This window comes from Mastigoproctus giganteus, chromosome 2, assembly GCF_048544385.1.
Source record: "Mastigoproctus giganteus isolate SK-2022 chromosome 2, ASM4854438v1, whole genome shotgun sequence".
In the NCBI taxonomy this organism is placed as follows: Eukaryota; Metazoa; Arthropoda; class Arachnida; order Uropygi; family Thelyphonidae; genus Mastigoproctus; species Mastigoproctus giganteus.
In genome coordinates, this window is record NC_143576.1 from 129,978,810 (window position 1) to 129,996,703 (window position 17,894).

General features: G+C 35.6%; 1 protein-coding gene across 2 annotated transcripts in view; it reads left to right on the forward strand.

Moving 5' to 3' along the window:
* Positions 1-17,894, forward strand: part of Sec16 (endoplasmic reticulum export factor secretory 16) — a 592,575-nt gene that overhangs the window by 184,486 nt on the left and 390,195 nt on the right. For both annotated transcript variants that reach the window (XM_090389538.1, XM_090389539.1), the window contains exon 11: positions 8,895-9,015. In XM_090389538.1, the coding sequence (XP_090245664.1) occupies positions 8,895-9,015 (121 nt within the window). The remainder of the gene's footprint in view (positions 1-8,894; positions 9,016-17,894) is intronic.

Consider the following 17,894-nt stretch of genomic DNA (forward strand, 5'->3'; position numbering starts at 1 on the left):
TTGTTATTAGTTTTACAATGCTTCAGAATCTAAGGCAGTATTGTGCCAGTGTATTATGTCCATTCAAATGTCTGTTGATTTGCATGTTGTGCAGGCTGAAAAACCTGGAGTAATTCATGAGGGGGATCTGTTCTCTTTTTGTGAGATTGGCTAACTACATCTCTCATCAAATAGGCCTGGAAGAATTCTTCTAGTCTCCAAAAGAATTTGATTCCAGACCTCTTCACAAGGACCACTCTGAAATATTGCACTTAGGTTACCTTTCCAAAATGTTTTTGTAAGTGCCCGATAGCACACATTTCTTCAGTTGGCAATTGCATCATTTTGTAGTTAAAGATTTTTTGTGGACATACTTATTAGTTTTGTGTGTCACAGAAGAAAAATAAATGGTTTTTTTGCTACCCCAGGTTTTAATATTGCAGCTCAAGAGCCTTTCACATGAAATTTAAAAAAGAAGGAAGAGTTGCACAGATACCTATTTTATTTTTTAAGCAAAACCTTGACTCCATATTTCTGAAAAAGGTGAACTCTGCAATGGTGTTCTTTTTGAAATAGTAAAAGTTTTTTTATTATCAGTGATTTCAGAAATAAAGTTAGGTGAAAATTATTTTCAAATAAATTTGCTTCAAAACTTTTATATTAATCTACCAAAATGGGGAGGTTTCCCCACCTTGATGTTTAATTGTTCAGCATTGATCCAAATGGTGAACAATTAAATGATTTGACTACTTAATTTTCTCTATTTTGGTGTATTAGTTGACTCTGCTTTTTGTTCTTGGAAAATTAGCTTGTCTATTTGAAAAGAGTGGAAACATCTGTTTGAAATGCTTTCCTCAAATATGAGCACCTGGTGTCAATTTTCATTAATATAAAAAAGTATATGACTTGGCTTGGAGATTTGGAATTTTGTAAGACATCAGTAATCCTGGTCTTAGGAGTCATCTAGCATGTTTTTTATTAAATTTTTTGTCAAACTGCTCATTTCAAGTTTGAATGGGCTACTTTTTTATCAAGAGGGAGTTCCCCAAGGATCAGTTCTAGTATTGCTCTTTTTGTTGTCAAAGTTAGTTATACAGTAGAGCATTGATAATCCAAACTAATTGGAACTGGGGGTAGTTTGGACTTATGATTTGTTCTGATTTTCGAACTTATCAAAAATATTGTTCTGGAGACTAAAAAAAGAGGTTTAGTAAGTTTGGAAATAAAAACAATAAGTTGTACTTACATAGTTTTATTCATAGGTAACAAAACAAATGGAACTTTCAGCCACAATAGCACATATTTATGTTTTTAATGAAGGTAATTACTTATTTTTTGCTGCACCATTTTTGAACTTCGTTTCTTTGCTGCTAGGTCTCTCACTCTTTTCAGCAAGAGTAGTTGAGCTGGACAGCATTCAGTTTGTTGCTCGTACCAAGCCATCACAGTCTCCAGTGCGGCGAATGCCTTAGCATGCGTAGGCCCAGTGTTAGCATCATTTTCTTCTTTATCCATATCATTTTTGGGAGCTCCTGTTTCTTTTACATTCACAATTTCATTTTCATCTAAAACAGGAAACCTTGTAGCATCAATATCATTTTCCAGCTCTTGAACATTGCAATCTTCAAACCCAGGGATTGACTGAAACCAGTTGATCATCTCATTCAGTATTTGTCCCTCATCTCTTTCAGTTCGATTCTGTTCATCTTTTCCAGTTTCTTCTGCAATAGGCCACAGTTTTTTCCAAGCATTTTTTTTAAATTCTGAGCAGTGAGTGATTCACATGCATCAGCTAACATGTAGCAGCTGTCCTTGAGACAGCTTTTTTTGAAAACGCTACTGTGCTTTCTACGTTGTTTTTTGTAGATTCTCTTCAACTTTTCGATGACTCCCTGGTCCATCAGTTGGGGAGGGAAGTAACGTTTAGTGGAAGAAATATGACCTCAAATCCATTGTCTGTTTTGTTTAATGTTTCCACTGAAGGATGTGACAGCACATTGTCTAGGATAAACAAGACCTTGCCCATTTTGCCTTCTCGTTCACGATACTTTTTGACATTCATTGGTAAACCAATCGGTAAACTCTTCTGAGTTCATCAATAAATGCATTTTTTTTAGCTTTATAACTCACAGGTAGGTAGGAAACATTTTTAAAACAATGGGGTTTCTTTGATTTTCACATCAGCATCAATTTTACCCCAGGGGCTCACATCTGGTGAGTATGGACTTGGCAAACCCAGGTTCCTGAGCTGGATATCATCTTTCTTGGCGATTCCCTTCTACTTCTGACACTCTCTCTCTCAGAGTAATGCGGGAATTTTTTTTTTTTTGGCCGGTGCAGCATAAGCTTCAGGCTTCCTTGCCACCTTCCTTCCATATGGCTAATAATAATAATAAAAGGAGCGTGATGGCCCATTGGTTACAGCACTGGACTACCAGCCTGATGGACCCTGGTTTGAGTACTGCCTTGGCGGAAACGAACGCGGCTCCATCACGCTGGGAGACCGGTATAATAATAGCAATAACTTAGAATAATAATAATAAATAAAATTAATAGTAATAAAAATAAATTAATTAACATGTGAAAGTTGCTTCAAGGGACCTACCTACCCAAGGGCGGAGCGTCAGCTTAAGCAGATTGTGGTGCCATCTGGTGTCACTCCCAAGAACTACCACTGGACATAAGCCGAAGCTAAACAGGTCCACCTCCTTAGATGGATGATGTCACAGAGAAATCATACTGAATCAAGTGTGGTGTAGGATAAATTCACTGCATTCAGGCTTTAGGCAGAGGGATCGGTTCGAAAAATCAGAGACTGTCTCCTGAGGAAGACAGTGGATCAAGTATCGCTGTCCCCAGTATGGCTACCACAAGAGAAGGGCAAGACAATCCAACCCCACCAACTGGAAGTGCTTCCTGCACAACTGCGCTAGTGACCACCTAGGAAGGGAGAAAACCCCAACACATGAAGTGAAGCATCAAAATGAATACGTATATCATAGAAGCATACTACAAAATAACAAAGCTGGAGACCTATATGACAACTTACAGGGCGAGCCTACATACCAAGTGGCTAGAACGATTCCTGGAAATTCAGGTCACCTAACAGCAAATAGCAGACCAGAGAAGGACCATCGCCATGAAGAACCTGGGGTTTCTTTGATAGCTCCTACAATCTCGTAAAATATCAAGCAGTATATGAGCGATCAACTACAAAGGATAAAGAATACGGAACCAGAGGAGAAAGAGCAAGAAGAAATACAACCCACAACAGCTGAAGTGGGGGAGAGAGAGAGAGAGAGAGAGAGAGAGAGAGAGAGAGAGAGAGAGAGAGATATGGTCATGATATCCAGAGTGGAAGAAGGCCCTAACAGAATTCAAAGGAACGGACCCCACTAAGGCTCGTGTGATACCAAAGCAGAGACCAACTCAGTCGGCACATAATACCGCATTACCTTGACAGCGATGGTGCAACACTGGAGGCCATCTATACAGCCGTGTATTGTGCTGTGGTAGCAGCCACGAGAATTAATAGAAGAGAAATGAGAGACCAGCAGCAGAAGAATCGAAAACAGAAGGAACCGCCAGCTTGGGACCAAAGACTTCAGCAGAAGATAGAAGAAATAAGAGTCAAGATAGGCCAGTTGACCCAGTACCAACGGGGCAATAGCAGTAAGAAATTAATTGGAAAAGTGAAGAGCATCCTCGAGAGAGAGAGAGAGAGAGAGAGAGAGAGAGAGAGAGAGAGAGAGAGAGAGAGAGAGTGTCCACAGCAAATATGAGACAAAAAAATCAGAGAATAGGAGAGTACTTGGACACATTGAAGCAGAACCTCCTTGCACTCAGCAAGAGACTACCAGTTTATTCCAGTCTCGTCATCTTTGGAATGTCCTTCACTTTACTTCAACGATTCCGCTGCAGCAAAATCACAAGATAAAAGTTCGCCTTCAATGTGAAGTTCTCTAATGCCATGCCGTGATTTAAAGTTTTTTAGCCAGCCTGTACTGGCTTTAAAATTTGAGGGACTGCCTAATTTTTTTTGTTAAAATTCAGCACCTTTTCATACAACAAAGGTCCAGATATAGGTTCTCCTAAACTTCATCTCTGTGTGTGAACCACAAATAAATGGTATCTTCGAGGGATGGGCCATTAGCTGTTCTCATAGTTTTTCTTTTTTTTTTTTTCTTTTTTTTTTTTCTTTTTTTTTTTTTTTTTTTTTGCACCATCATCTGAATCGAGTTTAGACTGTTTGCACCATTGTTGCAAATGGAACCTTCATCCTAAACCAGAACAAAAGCTCGGGAAAAACATTATTCCAGAAGTAAATGAGACAAAATGCTTGGGGCTTACATTTGATAAGAGGTCGACATTCTTACAACACATCTGTCAGACAACTGCAGAAAAAGTGTACAAGGGGTCTGAACCTCCTACATGTCATTTTGGCTAATAATTGGAGAGCAGATTGGTGCAGTTCAGTTCTATTGTATGCTTGTCCAGTCTAAATCAGATTATGTATGCACCTTCTAGAAACAGTACTTTTGATGGCTTGACCCAGTTTGCCATCAAGCCATCTGCATTGCTAATGGAGTATTTAGAACACCTACTGTCCAGAATTTATACATTGAACCAATTGAACAGCTTCTGTTGCTTCAACAAAGCAACCTTTGCCAAAATATACTTTTAAACTAAAATTCCTGATGTCCACATAGCATGCTATGTGAACATCATCTGTTTTTGAGCCATGATGGGAAAATCTTTATAACATCTGTCAGACTCTCAACCATCCCTTTGTTTGGTATTCATGTTCAATTACAACTCAGAGACCTTAATGTCATGGTTGACAATATTGCCCAGTCACCAAGGCAATCACTTGTGCCCTGTCATGTTCACTTTCCACTGTGAAAATTCTCCATTAATAATGGAAAAGGCTGTCTATCTACAACTCTGTGCTGCCCATCTATCTGCTTATTCTGATTTCTTGCCACTCTTCACTGATGGCTCGAAATCAGAATTATTGCAGTGGATTCCAGAAAGCTATCGGATCTACTGCAGTCTTTCCAGACAGTGAGAAGATTTCGTGCAAGTGCAGTACGCAACCTACGGAGTTCTGTGTTATGCCCTTGGCCCTCGTGTGACATAATCGCTGGGAAAGCAAAAATGAGAGGAGTGTATTATAGGCCTAATGACTCTAATGAGTACAACGAACAACTGTGCAGAGATATAGAATCGGCCAGTAAATCAGATTGTATTATAATGGGGGATTTTAACTTTCAGCAATTGACTGGAACTTGTGGATTGGTCACTCGCACACTACCAAAAATTTTCGGATTTTTTGGATGATTGTTTTCTGCAGCAGGATGTTCGAGAGGCAACCAGAGAGGGTATCTTGATCTGGTTATCAGCAGTGATTATTCATGCATTAAGAATTTTCAGATAAAGGAACCACTAGGTGGCAGTGATCACAGTGTACTGATGTGGAATTTACTTAAAGATATAATTACCATCAGGGGTATAGGAAAGGGTTTTTGCTTTCATAAAGGTGACTACGGTGGTCTCAGACAGTTTTTAAATTCTGTACAGTGGGATCAACTTGGTGATGTTACCAACAGCAAATTTAAATGGGAAGCATTCAAGGAATTAATCATGGAAGCCACTAGGCTTTTCATACCGATTAAGAAATTTTGTTCAAGGTTTAGGCCTAAGTGGATGTCAGATGTACTAATGACACTCGTAGCAGAGAAGAAAAATGCATGGGATGCTTATAAATTATCAGGTGACACAGAAGCCTGTGGCAAATATAAGCTTGTCTGTAATCAAGTTACAAAGGAGATTAGGCAAACAAAGTTAGATTATGAGAAATCTTTGGGAAAGGATGCTAAGAAAAACAGAAAACTTCTTTACTTATATAATCTCTAGAAGGAAGGGGATGAATCAGATTGGTCCACTTGATATCGATGGTTCGACTGTTGATGATCCTGCTCAGATAGTTGACAAACTGAATGAGAATTTTGCATCTACATTAACACGTGAGGAATTATTTAGGGAAGTGAAGGCCAGAAGGTTATTAAATTCTAATGGGGAGCTCATTCATTTTGTAATAACTGAGAGCAAAGTGGAGGAGAAATTGTTGAAGTTAAACAGAGGAAAGGCACCTGGGGTAGTTGGGATCTATCCAGTTATATTAAAGAAGGAAGTAAGCAAACCCTTAGCCATAACTATGAGAGCATTCTTGAACTCAGGAGAAGCCACTACTGACTGGAGATGTGCAGTGTATCCCCAACTCACAAAGGGGGATCAAAAGGTGACACAGGTAATTACAGATCTGTTAGTTTAGCTTCTGTCCCGTGGAAAATAATGGAGTCACTGGTTAACAATTGGAGGATCATCTAGACAAGACTGCAGTAGTAGTTAAGACTCGGAGTTCTTGTCCGACCAAATTGATTGGATACTATGATGTGGTCACAAAGTAACCGGATGCAAAAAATCATTTTGATATCATATACTTGGATTTCAGGAAAACTTTTGATACTGCTGCGCATGTAAGACTATGTACAAATTGGAGCAGTATGGTATTAAGGGCAAGTTGCAACAATGGATAAAAGGGTAATTGAGTGGGAGACGACAAAGATTAGTAATCAGTGGGTGCTGCTCTTTGTGGACTAATGTTATTAGTGGGGTCCACCAGGGTTTAGTGTTCAGCCTGCTGTTGTTTTGTATATTTATCATTGATATTGATGAAGGTATATTAGGCTTAATATCCAAGTATGCAGATGATACAAAGGTTAGCAGGGTTGTTAATGATAGTAATGGCAGTGTGGTACTGCAGCAGGATCTAGAAAAGTTGGGCAGATGGGCTGAAAAGTTGCAGCTGAAGTTTAACATTGACAAATGCGAAGTACTGCATATGAGTAGAAGTAACCCCAAAGAAATGTACCAACTGTGTAGTACTGCACTTAGGACGGTAGAAAATGAAAAAGACCTGGGTGTAATTGTGCAGTCAGATATGAAGTTTTCTGAGCAAATGTCCATCTCACATTATGGAAGTTGTTAGCTTAAATAAATTCAAGGAGGAACTGGACAAACTTTTAGAGGGAATGGATGTGTGAAATTGTTTTTTTTTTTTTTGGCTGATGCTACATAAGTATCAGCTAAAAAAGCCGCTTGCTTTTTTGTATCACATGTCTGTACTATCACATTAAAACTAATAATAATTATCAGAGGTGTATGGTATACACAGATTCTTTAGGTACATTACACACTTTATTAGTGGTGAAATAAGATCCTAATCCAGTCTTCTCTGAGATTCAACAGAAGCCATATCATATTCCCTTTATGAATCTACATTTTAAATATGCTTCTGCTGGATCTCAAGCTTCATTAGGATCAGGGGTAATGATCTTGCAGATGCAGCAGCCAGATCAGCACAGTCCCAGAGAAATCCCTGTCTGCTAGTCAGGGGCTATTACAGGATCTAAAGGCATATAATATGAAATATTATCCATATTTTGTGTGGAAGTTGATAGCCTAAATAAATTTAAGGCTGAGCTGGACAGGCATTTGAAACAAATGGAGGGGTGAAATTGGAAATTTTTTTTTTTTTGGCTGATGGTGCATAAACTTGCTTTTTTGCATCGTATGCGTCTACCAATGCTAATGCTAAATATATTACACTCCCAATGGCAAAAATCATAGCACGGATTAAGTGTGTATCAGATTAAGCCTATAATTCAAATTTGTGGCAGATTAGTCTATGCAGGAACTGTAGAGAAGTAGTCATTCTTTCTTGCCTCCGCATAGGATATAGTTATGCATTCTTTTTTCCTGGGGTCTGATGACCCTCCTATGTGTGACGATTGTGAGCACCATTTTAACTGAGTTTCCTTATTTTAGGATGGATGTCTTTTATACTGCCTTTAGCCATAAAAGAATTTTTGTCGGACAGTATCTTACTGTGCCCTATAAGCTTAGTGAGATGCTGTCTGACAATGACTCTGTGTCAGCTGTTTTATCTATATAATACTATTGAACCTTTTTTAAATCTGTCTAAAACTTACTTTTAATACTTATTTTATATACTTGTAATATTTATATTAAACATATTTTTGTGCTCTCTTATGTAGAAGGTTATGAAACTGAAACCTACAGGTTGATGTGACCTGTAGGTTTCGGTTTCACGTCATCTATAAATGATGTATTTATAGATGACGTGACATCACTGTTATCAGTTAGTCCCTTACGTAGAAGGTTATGAAACCAAAACCTATAATTAATGTGATATCAGTCTTATCATTTCTGTATGTTTATGTGGAAGTTTGCTTATGCAATCAAGCCAATACTTTGTCTGTTTAGTATTACTCTAAATTTGTTTCTCTGTAAACGTTGCCTTGTTGCAGAAGTGCATATGCTAAATTGACAATCTGAAAAGTTTCTTTTAAAAAATTTAAGAAAGTAAACCTCAAAATGTAATTACTGGCTAATTTTATGAACTGTTTTCATCTGATGAAGAAGAGGAACAATGATCTATATTTGTATAGAAATGTATGTGTAATGAACTGTGAATATATTGTTATTAATTCATGTCTGTGTTATCCTAAGTATGTTGTTTTAATTCAAGTTTATGATTTTATTCTTGGTGTATAAGTAGAATTAAAAATTTTTGATGATTTTTTGGTGCTTGGAAGGTTGACCTGTACATCAAAGTATGTGGTATATTAATTTTGGAAGTTATTTGTCAGGAAATTTTGATTAAAGTCTTGGTAGGGGAGGATTTTTTAGTTTTAAGTTGGTAGGTATGTAAATAGCATAAAGATGAATACCATTTTATTTTCTGTACCTCTTATAATAAATTAATTTTTGTTTGATTATTATGATCCAAATATAATAAAAGCTTATCTATGTATTTTAACATTTTTAAGGTTATAACAGTGAACATTATAGACCAGATCAAGCATATTATAATTATTATGATCCATATGGATATGGCTACAACAGTTACAGCTATGGTTTCTATGATGAACTCTACAGAACTGATCCAAGGTTTGAAACTTATATAACTTTGCATAATTTTATAAGCTGAAGTTAAAAAAATTAGAAAGTAAGACTCAGAACATGTTATAAATTTAAAATACCCTTTAAAATTGTACTTTTGATTTATTTATGCTTGATAATGAAATCCCACTGGAGTTATGTTGCTTGAATTCTTGATTACAGTTCTTTGGTTTAATAATTAAAATGAAGTGTAGTCATTTTAAGTTTAAGAATTTTCAAAAATGTAATTAAATTACCAATCATTATGGTAGAAGAAAAGTAATTGGTCTCTTAAATTTCATATCTTTTATTATATTGGAACTATTTCCTGTGACTAAATTTGCATGGTGGCATTCTTTTGATTTATATTTTGATATATAGAGACCCACCTCAGATTAAAATTAATAACATTAATTTTAGTGTATCTTCACTGAGGACTTGAGGTCGGAGTCATCTGTTAGGTCTGCTGTCACAGACTTTTTAAGTGTACTACAGGATTTACCAGGAATGATATATAATCCTCATCCATTCCTGATCTGCATCCAGCAGATGTTATATCCTCTTTTTAGAATGTTCACTCAACATCCATTGCTGTTGGTTCACAAGTCACATTGGGATCAGGGTTTATGGACTGGTGGATGCTGTGGCCAGATCACCACAACCCCAGAATGGTCATAGCCTGTTAATCCCCTATGCAGACTACAGGCAGGTAATATTCTGTATATTACTTTACCAGTGACAACAATCTTGGTATGGGCAAGTCACGAAAAGGCTATATCAGATAAAGCATAAACACAGGCAGTCTAGTCTGTGCAGGAAGCGTAGAGAGGAAGTTGTTCTTGCTTGCCTCCACATAGGACATAGTCATCTGTTTCATTTCTGCTGAGGGCAGATGACTCCCCTGTGTGAGAATTGTGACACCATTTTAATTATTCAACATATTTTATCTTAGCGTCCATGTTATAGACATGAACGTGTTTTATATTTTTACAGCTTTGAGTGGTTAAGGCTGTGACTGAGCCTTATAAACTGTCAGATTTTTATTTTATCTGATAGTGACCACTCATCAGTTTTTATTTAAAAGCACTAAAAAGCTTTTTACTCTAATTTAAAGCATCCATTTTATGCCTTTTTTTTTACATATTTTTATCCTTATACCCTTTTGACATAGTAATCTAATTTGTCTGGTCAGTGATATTTTCCAAGTTTTATCTTTTACATGACTTGGTTTACATGCAGTATAGCCTTAGTTGTTAATGTGCCAATAAAACCAAAACTGAACCATACCAAATTATTTGGATTGCTGCTATCCAAATTACTTTACTCAGTGTAATTGCACAGTCTGACACAAAATTCTCTCTACAATTCAAACAAGTTGATAGAATAGCTCATGAAGTTCTGTCAACAATATACAGCAACTTTGCCAGTAGGGATAAAGAGGCAGTTATTCATTGTATAAGGTAAAGGCTAGACCACATGTAAAATATTGCATACAGATTTGGAAAGCTCATTTTAGTTTAGCATTAGTGGCAAATTATGCAAGCTTATATAGCATCAGTGAAAAAAAAAAAAATAACCCACACACACACACACAAACAAACTTTCCACAGGACTACATGGACCTTTCTTCCAACAATCAACTACCAGCTGGTTAAAAGGGAATTTCTATGCTTTTGTCCTGCTACCATCCTTCTTCAATTTAAATTTATATCTCCTCACAGAGCCATAGTGAAAAATTTTTGTGCCCCAGGCAAATCTTTTTTTTAAAACTTTATTTGGTGCCCTTTATGAAAATTTTGAAAAGGATAAAAATATTCTCAAATAATTTTATAGATTCAAATATTTTATACTCTATATAAATAAAAATACAAACAAAGCACTACTTATAGAGTACAGAGTAATACAGAAATAAAAACCACTGAATTTTTACCTTCTATCCAGAATGAGATACTCAACTTGATGGCTAATGAAGTTTGAGTGATAAAAATCAAGGAAGTAAAACATTTTGGACTACTGCTAAATGGTACACCAGATTGTGTACATAAAGAACAAACTGCGGAAACTGTGCTAAAAACATTTCAATTAATTTAACATAATTTAGTAATTTTACTGTTTCATATTCTATGGAAAGAATTGCGAAGTAAGTCGTTGTTGTCCTGTTGATGCTTTTCGATAATTCTTAATTATCTTTAATTTACTCTTGCTTCATTCTGCTGAAGCAGTTCCAACAGGAAACGTTAAGAATATTCTCAATAAAATGTTGATATTGGGAAAAACTCTGAGATAACTTTCAACAAGATATTGTAGTATTTCCATTTGGTACTTATCTTCTTTGATGTCAAATTTTATAAAATGCTCTTTTAATGACCTTAACTCATGATGTAGCTCCATGAAATCAACATTGTTGGAATAAGATTCACATAAGATATTACATCACATCATAATTTTGTCATCATTTGAATACAGTAATGACTTAGATAAAATTTTGAATTTTATTGTAAATTTCATTCATTACAATAAATCTATCTGTTACTTTGCAGTTGAAGTCATACAACATTTTGCAATTTCATTCTTTAATGACTTTTCAAATGATATCTATTCGCCCCTGTTGAAATATTTAAATCCTGACAGATTCTTTTAGCTGTTTGAAAATGTTTGTCAATATTTTTCTCAGTGCTTTTGATCTTAGATTCTAAATCCAACAAAAGTGCCTTCTAAAGATTACAATTTTTATACTGCAGGATCTTTGTTATCTTGTTAATTTGTTTTAAACATAAGTCCCAGACAACTGAGTAAAAAATGAATTCCAAATCAATAATAGAGATGACTTTCTGCAGCTACATAATTGTTTACTACGGTCACTCAATACTTCTAAAATTTCTTTGAGTTGGTGTCCAGTAGCTCCAACAGCATTAGCTTTAGAGCTTCACCTTGTTGAACAATGTTTTTTAACTGAAATTTTCATTTTTTTTTTTTTTTTTGTCATTTTATTCCACCTACGTGTTGATCTTGATAAATAAAGTATACAGTATCAACTTTGAATTATGAGTAGACTTCTTTTACAATTTTTTTCAAAAGCATAAATACTCGATTAATTTAAACTGTGTTCACAACATGGTTCACAACTTGACTGGATCTCCTTGTTGTGTCTGCTCATATTTTTACCATTGTCATATGATTGAGTGTGCATCATAGCAATATCCAAACCATCTTTCTCTAACTTGTTCAAAATTTCCTCAGTGATCTCCAATTTTTCCACGAATATTATTTAGATCTATAAATGATTCATCAATGCACATGCACTTATTTTCTTTATCAATCTTAACAAATCTTAATTAATTCCGCAGTGATCTCCAGTTTTTCCATGAAAATATTATTTAGATCTATAAATGATTCATCAGTGCACATGCACTTATTTTCTTTATCAATCTTAATTAATTTTGCAGTTTGTTCTTTATGCACACAATCTGGTGTACCAATTAGCAGTAGTCCAAAATGTTTTACTTCCTTGATTTTTATCACTCAAACTTCATTAGCCATCAAGTTGAGTATCTCATTCTGGATAGAAGGTAAAAAATAGTTTTTTCTGTTTATGCTTGAATATACGATGTTTCTGTATTAAGTCATATTCATTAAGAAGTTTTATTGTCAGTAGGAAGATTCTGATAGGTCTTAAGGGTAAATTGTTTTTCATGCAATATAATAATAATTAGGCTGCACTGGCCTAGTGGTCAGATGCCAGAGTACATAAGTAAATGTGCTCTGAGTGACCATGGTTCAAGCCCATGAATGCTAAATACAGTATTGTTTCTTGTATTCTCTCTATCTTGTGAACTCCCCTAACAGTGGTTGTTCTGGAGTATAAACAGAATATTTAATATAGTTTTCATGGAAGCCTTAAATATGTCTCCCCTTTTCATTTTTTTTTTTTTTTTTCTCATTCAGAAAATGATCATCAAGAATGTTTTTTCCAATGATGTTAGATACTTCAGTTTTCCATTGAACAAAAAATTATAAATGCTGCTTGTAATGTTTGTGTTCCATTGATTCTCTGATTTACATTTTTCCGATCATTAAATCCTATATTGGGATTAAAATGCAGAATTGTACTTTTTAGAATAAATCAACCAGTGTCACAGTACCTTTTCACTGATTGAGAGTTTCTTTAAAAATAATGCTTTACTATATGATTGTCTTTCTCTATTTTACCTTGTGAATGATCTGCTTGGGAATGACCTTGCTGTATCGTATTTTTAAATATATATTCTCTCCTTGATTCTTTAAATTTGACCAATTAACAAGATTTCTAAAGTCGATTGATTGATTCAGTTTGGCCCTCAATGTCTTTCCCAATTTTGTTTGATAGAGGCAAATTAATTTTGATTAATTCAACTTGAGGTTCATCAGTATTATGTTGGTTTTCTGCCATTGGTGGTAGACTACAAGATTCTTTGTTGTTTATCAATTCTTCTTCAATTTTGTGGTGTTCAATTGAAGAAAACCACAATTGCATAAATTTAGAGAACTATTGACTCACCAATTCACACACATTTCTCCTTTTTCTGTTGTGAACTCTTGAGAGTTTTTTTTTTCTCATTTTGATATAGGGACTATTATAAAACAAATAAATTAATATATTAGTTTTTTTGACACAAATGCATCACAACAAAGATGGTTCTAACCTCGCAGAAATGTCCACTGGCTGTTCTCGCTTGTATAAATTGCATGCACCCATTTCAATTATAACGTCCGCATGCGCTATGGCATGAAATGCCATAGTGCATGCGGACGTTATAATGTTTGACAGGCTTCAAACATCAAAAATGCATGTACAAATTCGCACCAAATATGGAGGATGCGGAAAGGTCAGGGAATGACCACCGCATATCCCCGGAGCAATATGTCCTTAGTTGCTAATGCTCCTAAAAACCAAATAACAACAAATTCGCAGTGTGCCAATATGATGGCATGATGCACCAACCCAATTTGCAGTCTAGTCATTTGCCTAGGTTGCCTTTGCATGATCATCTAGACAAGGCTGCTGTAATAGTTCTGACATAGCATGGGTTTGTTAAGTGGAGGTCTTGTCTGATAAATTTGATAGGATACTATGATGTGGTCACAAAGGAACTGGATGCAAAAAATAATTTTGATATATACTTGGATTTCGGGAAGCTTTTGATACTGTTGCACGTGGAAGACTGCTGTACAAATTGGAGCGGTATGGCATTAAGGGCAAATTGCTACAATGGATAAAGGAATGGTTGAGTGGGAGATGGCAGAGTGGTAAAAATTGACAGTGCTCCACATGGACTAATGTTATTAATGGAGTCCTCCTGGGTTCGGTGTGGGTCCCATTGTTGTTTTGTGTATTTATCAATGATATTGATGAAGGTATATCAGACTTGATGTCCAAGTTTGCAGATGATACAAAAATTATCAACTTTCACAACAACAGATGGAAGTCTGTTCCAGCAATCAACGAACTGCAAGCTAAAGGCAAACTTCCATCTATTCTACAACTGTCTTTCCTCAATTTGAATCTATGCCCCCCCTCAGGTTCTTAATCTGAGCAAGTGGAAGAATCCCATCAGCATTGAACCTAATCAAACCATTCAAGGCATTATGTACCTCAATCAGATCACCTCACAGGTGCCAAGTCTCCGAATGCTGCAATTTGCAGAGCTTAAGCCTTTCTTCATAAGAGCACCCCTTTGTTCCTCTCACCAATCTTGTTGCCTTTCTCTGTACTCATTCTAGCAACTGTACATCCTTCCTAAAATGAGGCCTCCAGACCGGTATGCAGTACTCAAGGTGTGGCCTGACCATTGATAATTGCCTCCTTATCCCTGTTAGCAAAATTCCTATATATCATTAACAAGACTCCATGACCTACTCTGGCAACCTGTCTGCACTGCTCAAAGAACTTCATATCTGACTGCACAATTACCTCCAAAGTCTTTTACATTCTCCACTTCCCTGAGTGTAGTACCACACAGTTAGTACATTTCTCTTGTGTTACTACCCATATGCAGTACTTTACATTTGTCAATGTTAAATTTCAGTTGCCACTTTTCTAGATCCTGTTGCAGTACCATACTGTCTTTACTGTCATTAACAACCCTGCCAACCTTCAAGTTGATAAAAAAAAAAAAAAAATTAAGCTGAACTAGGCAAACATTTGGAATGATGGATGGGTGAAATGGGAAGGTGGTTTTTTTTTTTTTTTTTTTTTTTTTTTGCTGATGCTGTATAAGCTTGCTTTCTTGCATAATATGACTCGACTAACTAATGCTAATATCATTACGACTCTGTCTCCTCATATGCATTTGAGCAAGAGGAAGGATGTTCTTAGTATTTAGCTTACTCAATGCATTGAAAGCATTTAACTCCTTAACCAGATTACTTCTCAGGTGTTTAGTTTCCAAATGCTGAAATTTGTGGAAGTACTCTATTGCCCTTATTGGTAGTAGAGTACTACCCTTTTATTCCTCTCATTAATTTTTTTGCTCTTCTCTGTGCCTGTTCCAACAGTTTCACATCCTTCTCACATGAGCTTTTGAGACCTGTATGCATTAATTAAAATATGTCCTAACCATTGCCTCACAATGATCTCCTTATACCTGCTGGTAAAGATCTTTTATATCTTTGACAAAATCCTGTGTGCTGTTTTAGCTGCCTGTCTGCACTGCCCAGTGAACTTCAGGTGGGAGCACAATTACTCCCAGGTCTTTTTCATTCTCCACCACACTGAATGTGGTACCACACGGTTGGTGTTTTTCTGGATTTACTGCTAGCCATGTACAGTATCTGGCATTTGTGAATGTTAAACTTCAATTGCCACTTCTCACAGCCCATCTGACTAATTTTTATAGATTTTGTTGTAGCGCATATTTTGATTACTATCATTAACCATCATGCTAACCTTTATATCTTAAGCCAGTTTGCCTTCATCACTATCAGTAATAAATATTTAAAACAACAATGGGGACCAGCAATGAACCCTCACAGATTTCACTAATGACATTAGTCCACAAAGAGCAGTGCCCTTCAGTCAGTAACCACACTCTGTCTTCTCCCACTCAACTATCCCTTTATCTGTAGCTGTAACTTTCTTCTAATGCCACACTGCTCCAGTTTGTACAGCAGTTTTTAGTGGAACAGTGTCAAAAGCTTTTCTGAAATATGATTCAAAAATTAAGTTGGCCTCTAGTTCCTTTGTTACTAGGCCATAGTACTCAATAGAAAGGACATAGATGTGTTAGAACGGATGCAAAGAAGGGCAACAAGATTAGTTGGAAACAAAAGGATATTTTTACCAAGAAAAAAAGTTCTCTAAATTGCAGTCTCATCTATATGGTAATAACGTAAAGGAAGGACTAAATTGTATAGGCCCTAATTGTATAAGTCTTTTAAAGGACTAAGTAAACTAAATGCTGATGGAAACTCCAGTCTTTCTGGGATGAAGTGCAGAAGGCAGCATAAATTTAAATTGAAAAATAATGGCTGCAGGATAGTTGTGTGGAAATTTGCATTTAGCCAAATAATATCAATCGTTGAAATAAATTTATGCCTAGTGCTGTTCGAGATGGGTAGTTTGAAAACAGCTTTGGATGAATTATTGGAAGGAATGGAGAAATTAAGGTTTTTTTTTTTTTTTTTTTTTTGTTTTGGCTGATGCTACATAAGCCTTGTTTCCTTGCATCATTTTGCCAATACTAATACTAAAATTCCACTTGTACTCTCCCTGCTTTGATGGTTAGTGATTTCTGATGGAGGAAACTGCCAGCAGTCACAAACAATTGGAAAAAATGCACCCAGGCAGCTAGGCGCATTTTTTCCCTAATGGTTTGTGAGTCTCATTTTTCCAAAGGGGATGTATCAGGCAGTAGAGACAATTTAATTTGTCTGTCTAGTAACACCAGGAATATTGTAAATGAATTAAATGAAAAATGGTTAAGGATACTATACAGCACTGTCTTAATAATAGGCATGGTATCTTTAATCCTTTCAGGAGTGAACACAGTCTGTTTTCCCTGTATGGGCTCTGGAAAGTATGTAAGTAGATCTACATTTTGAAAACCCTTTCAAATATAATTTTTTTTTTTTTTTTTTTTTACATTTCATATAATGTTCTTTTTTACAAATTGTTTTGATATTTTTATAGTTATGTGTTGCCATCTCTTATCTGTGTTTCCGGTATTTAGTAGACGATTTGAATAGAGGGCAACACAAAAATAGCTTTGAAAATTGGATGAGGACATTGCATCTTCAGTTATTACTGCCTGATTTTGACTTAAAAAAGCTGAAATTCTTTGGAATTTGATCGAGATGAAATTTAATCAGTGATACATAAATAGATGTAAAGGATATTATTGCTTCAAAAAAGGGGGGGGGGAAAGACTTTTGTTGTGAATAATGTCTACGCTGGGGGTACCCTACGGCGCTCGAGTTGTCACAAAAAGTGAAACGTCTAACTGCTGTTATATCACCGAAACTAATAGACAATAGTATAAACAATTTATACTTATTTCGTCAGGTATATAATGCCGTCGATGAATATGCAAAAAAAAATTAGAAATTTTGAAATTTAATATCATTTTTTTTTTTGAAAAAACTAAAATGTTCACATTTTGGTCATTTGCCATTGTGCCTTGGTTACTTTCACTCTCAATAACTTCTAAATTATGATAGATAGATATAAACAATAAGAAACAAAATTGTTCAGTAGGAAATGTAGTTTTTACATCTATAAATAGTTTTGATGTAGCTCTTGTGGTTCCTCAGTAATAGCGATGCAAAGTTGAGAGAGTTGAAAAATTCGAGTATTTTCAAGTTTGTTTTTGCAGTATCTTGAAAACTATAAATGTTAGACAAAAACAGTAGGC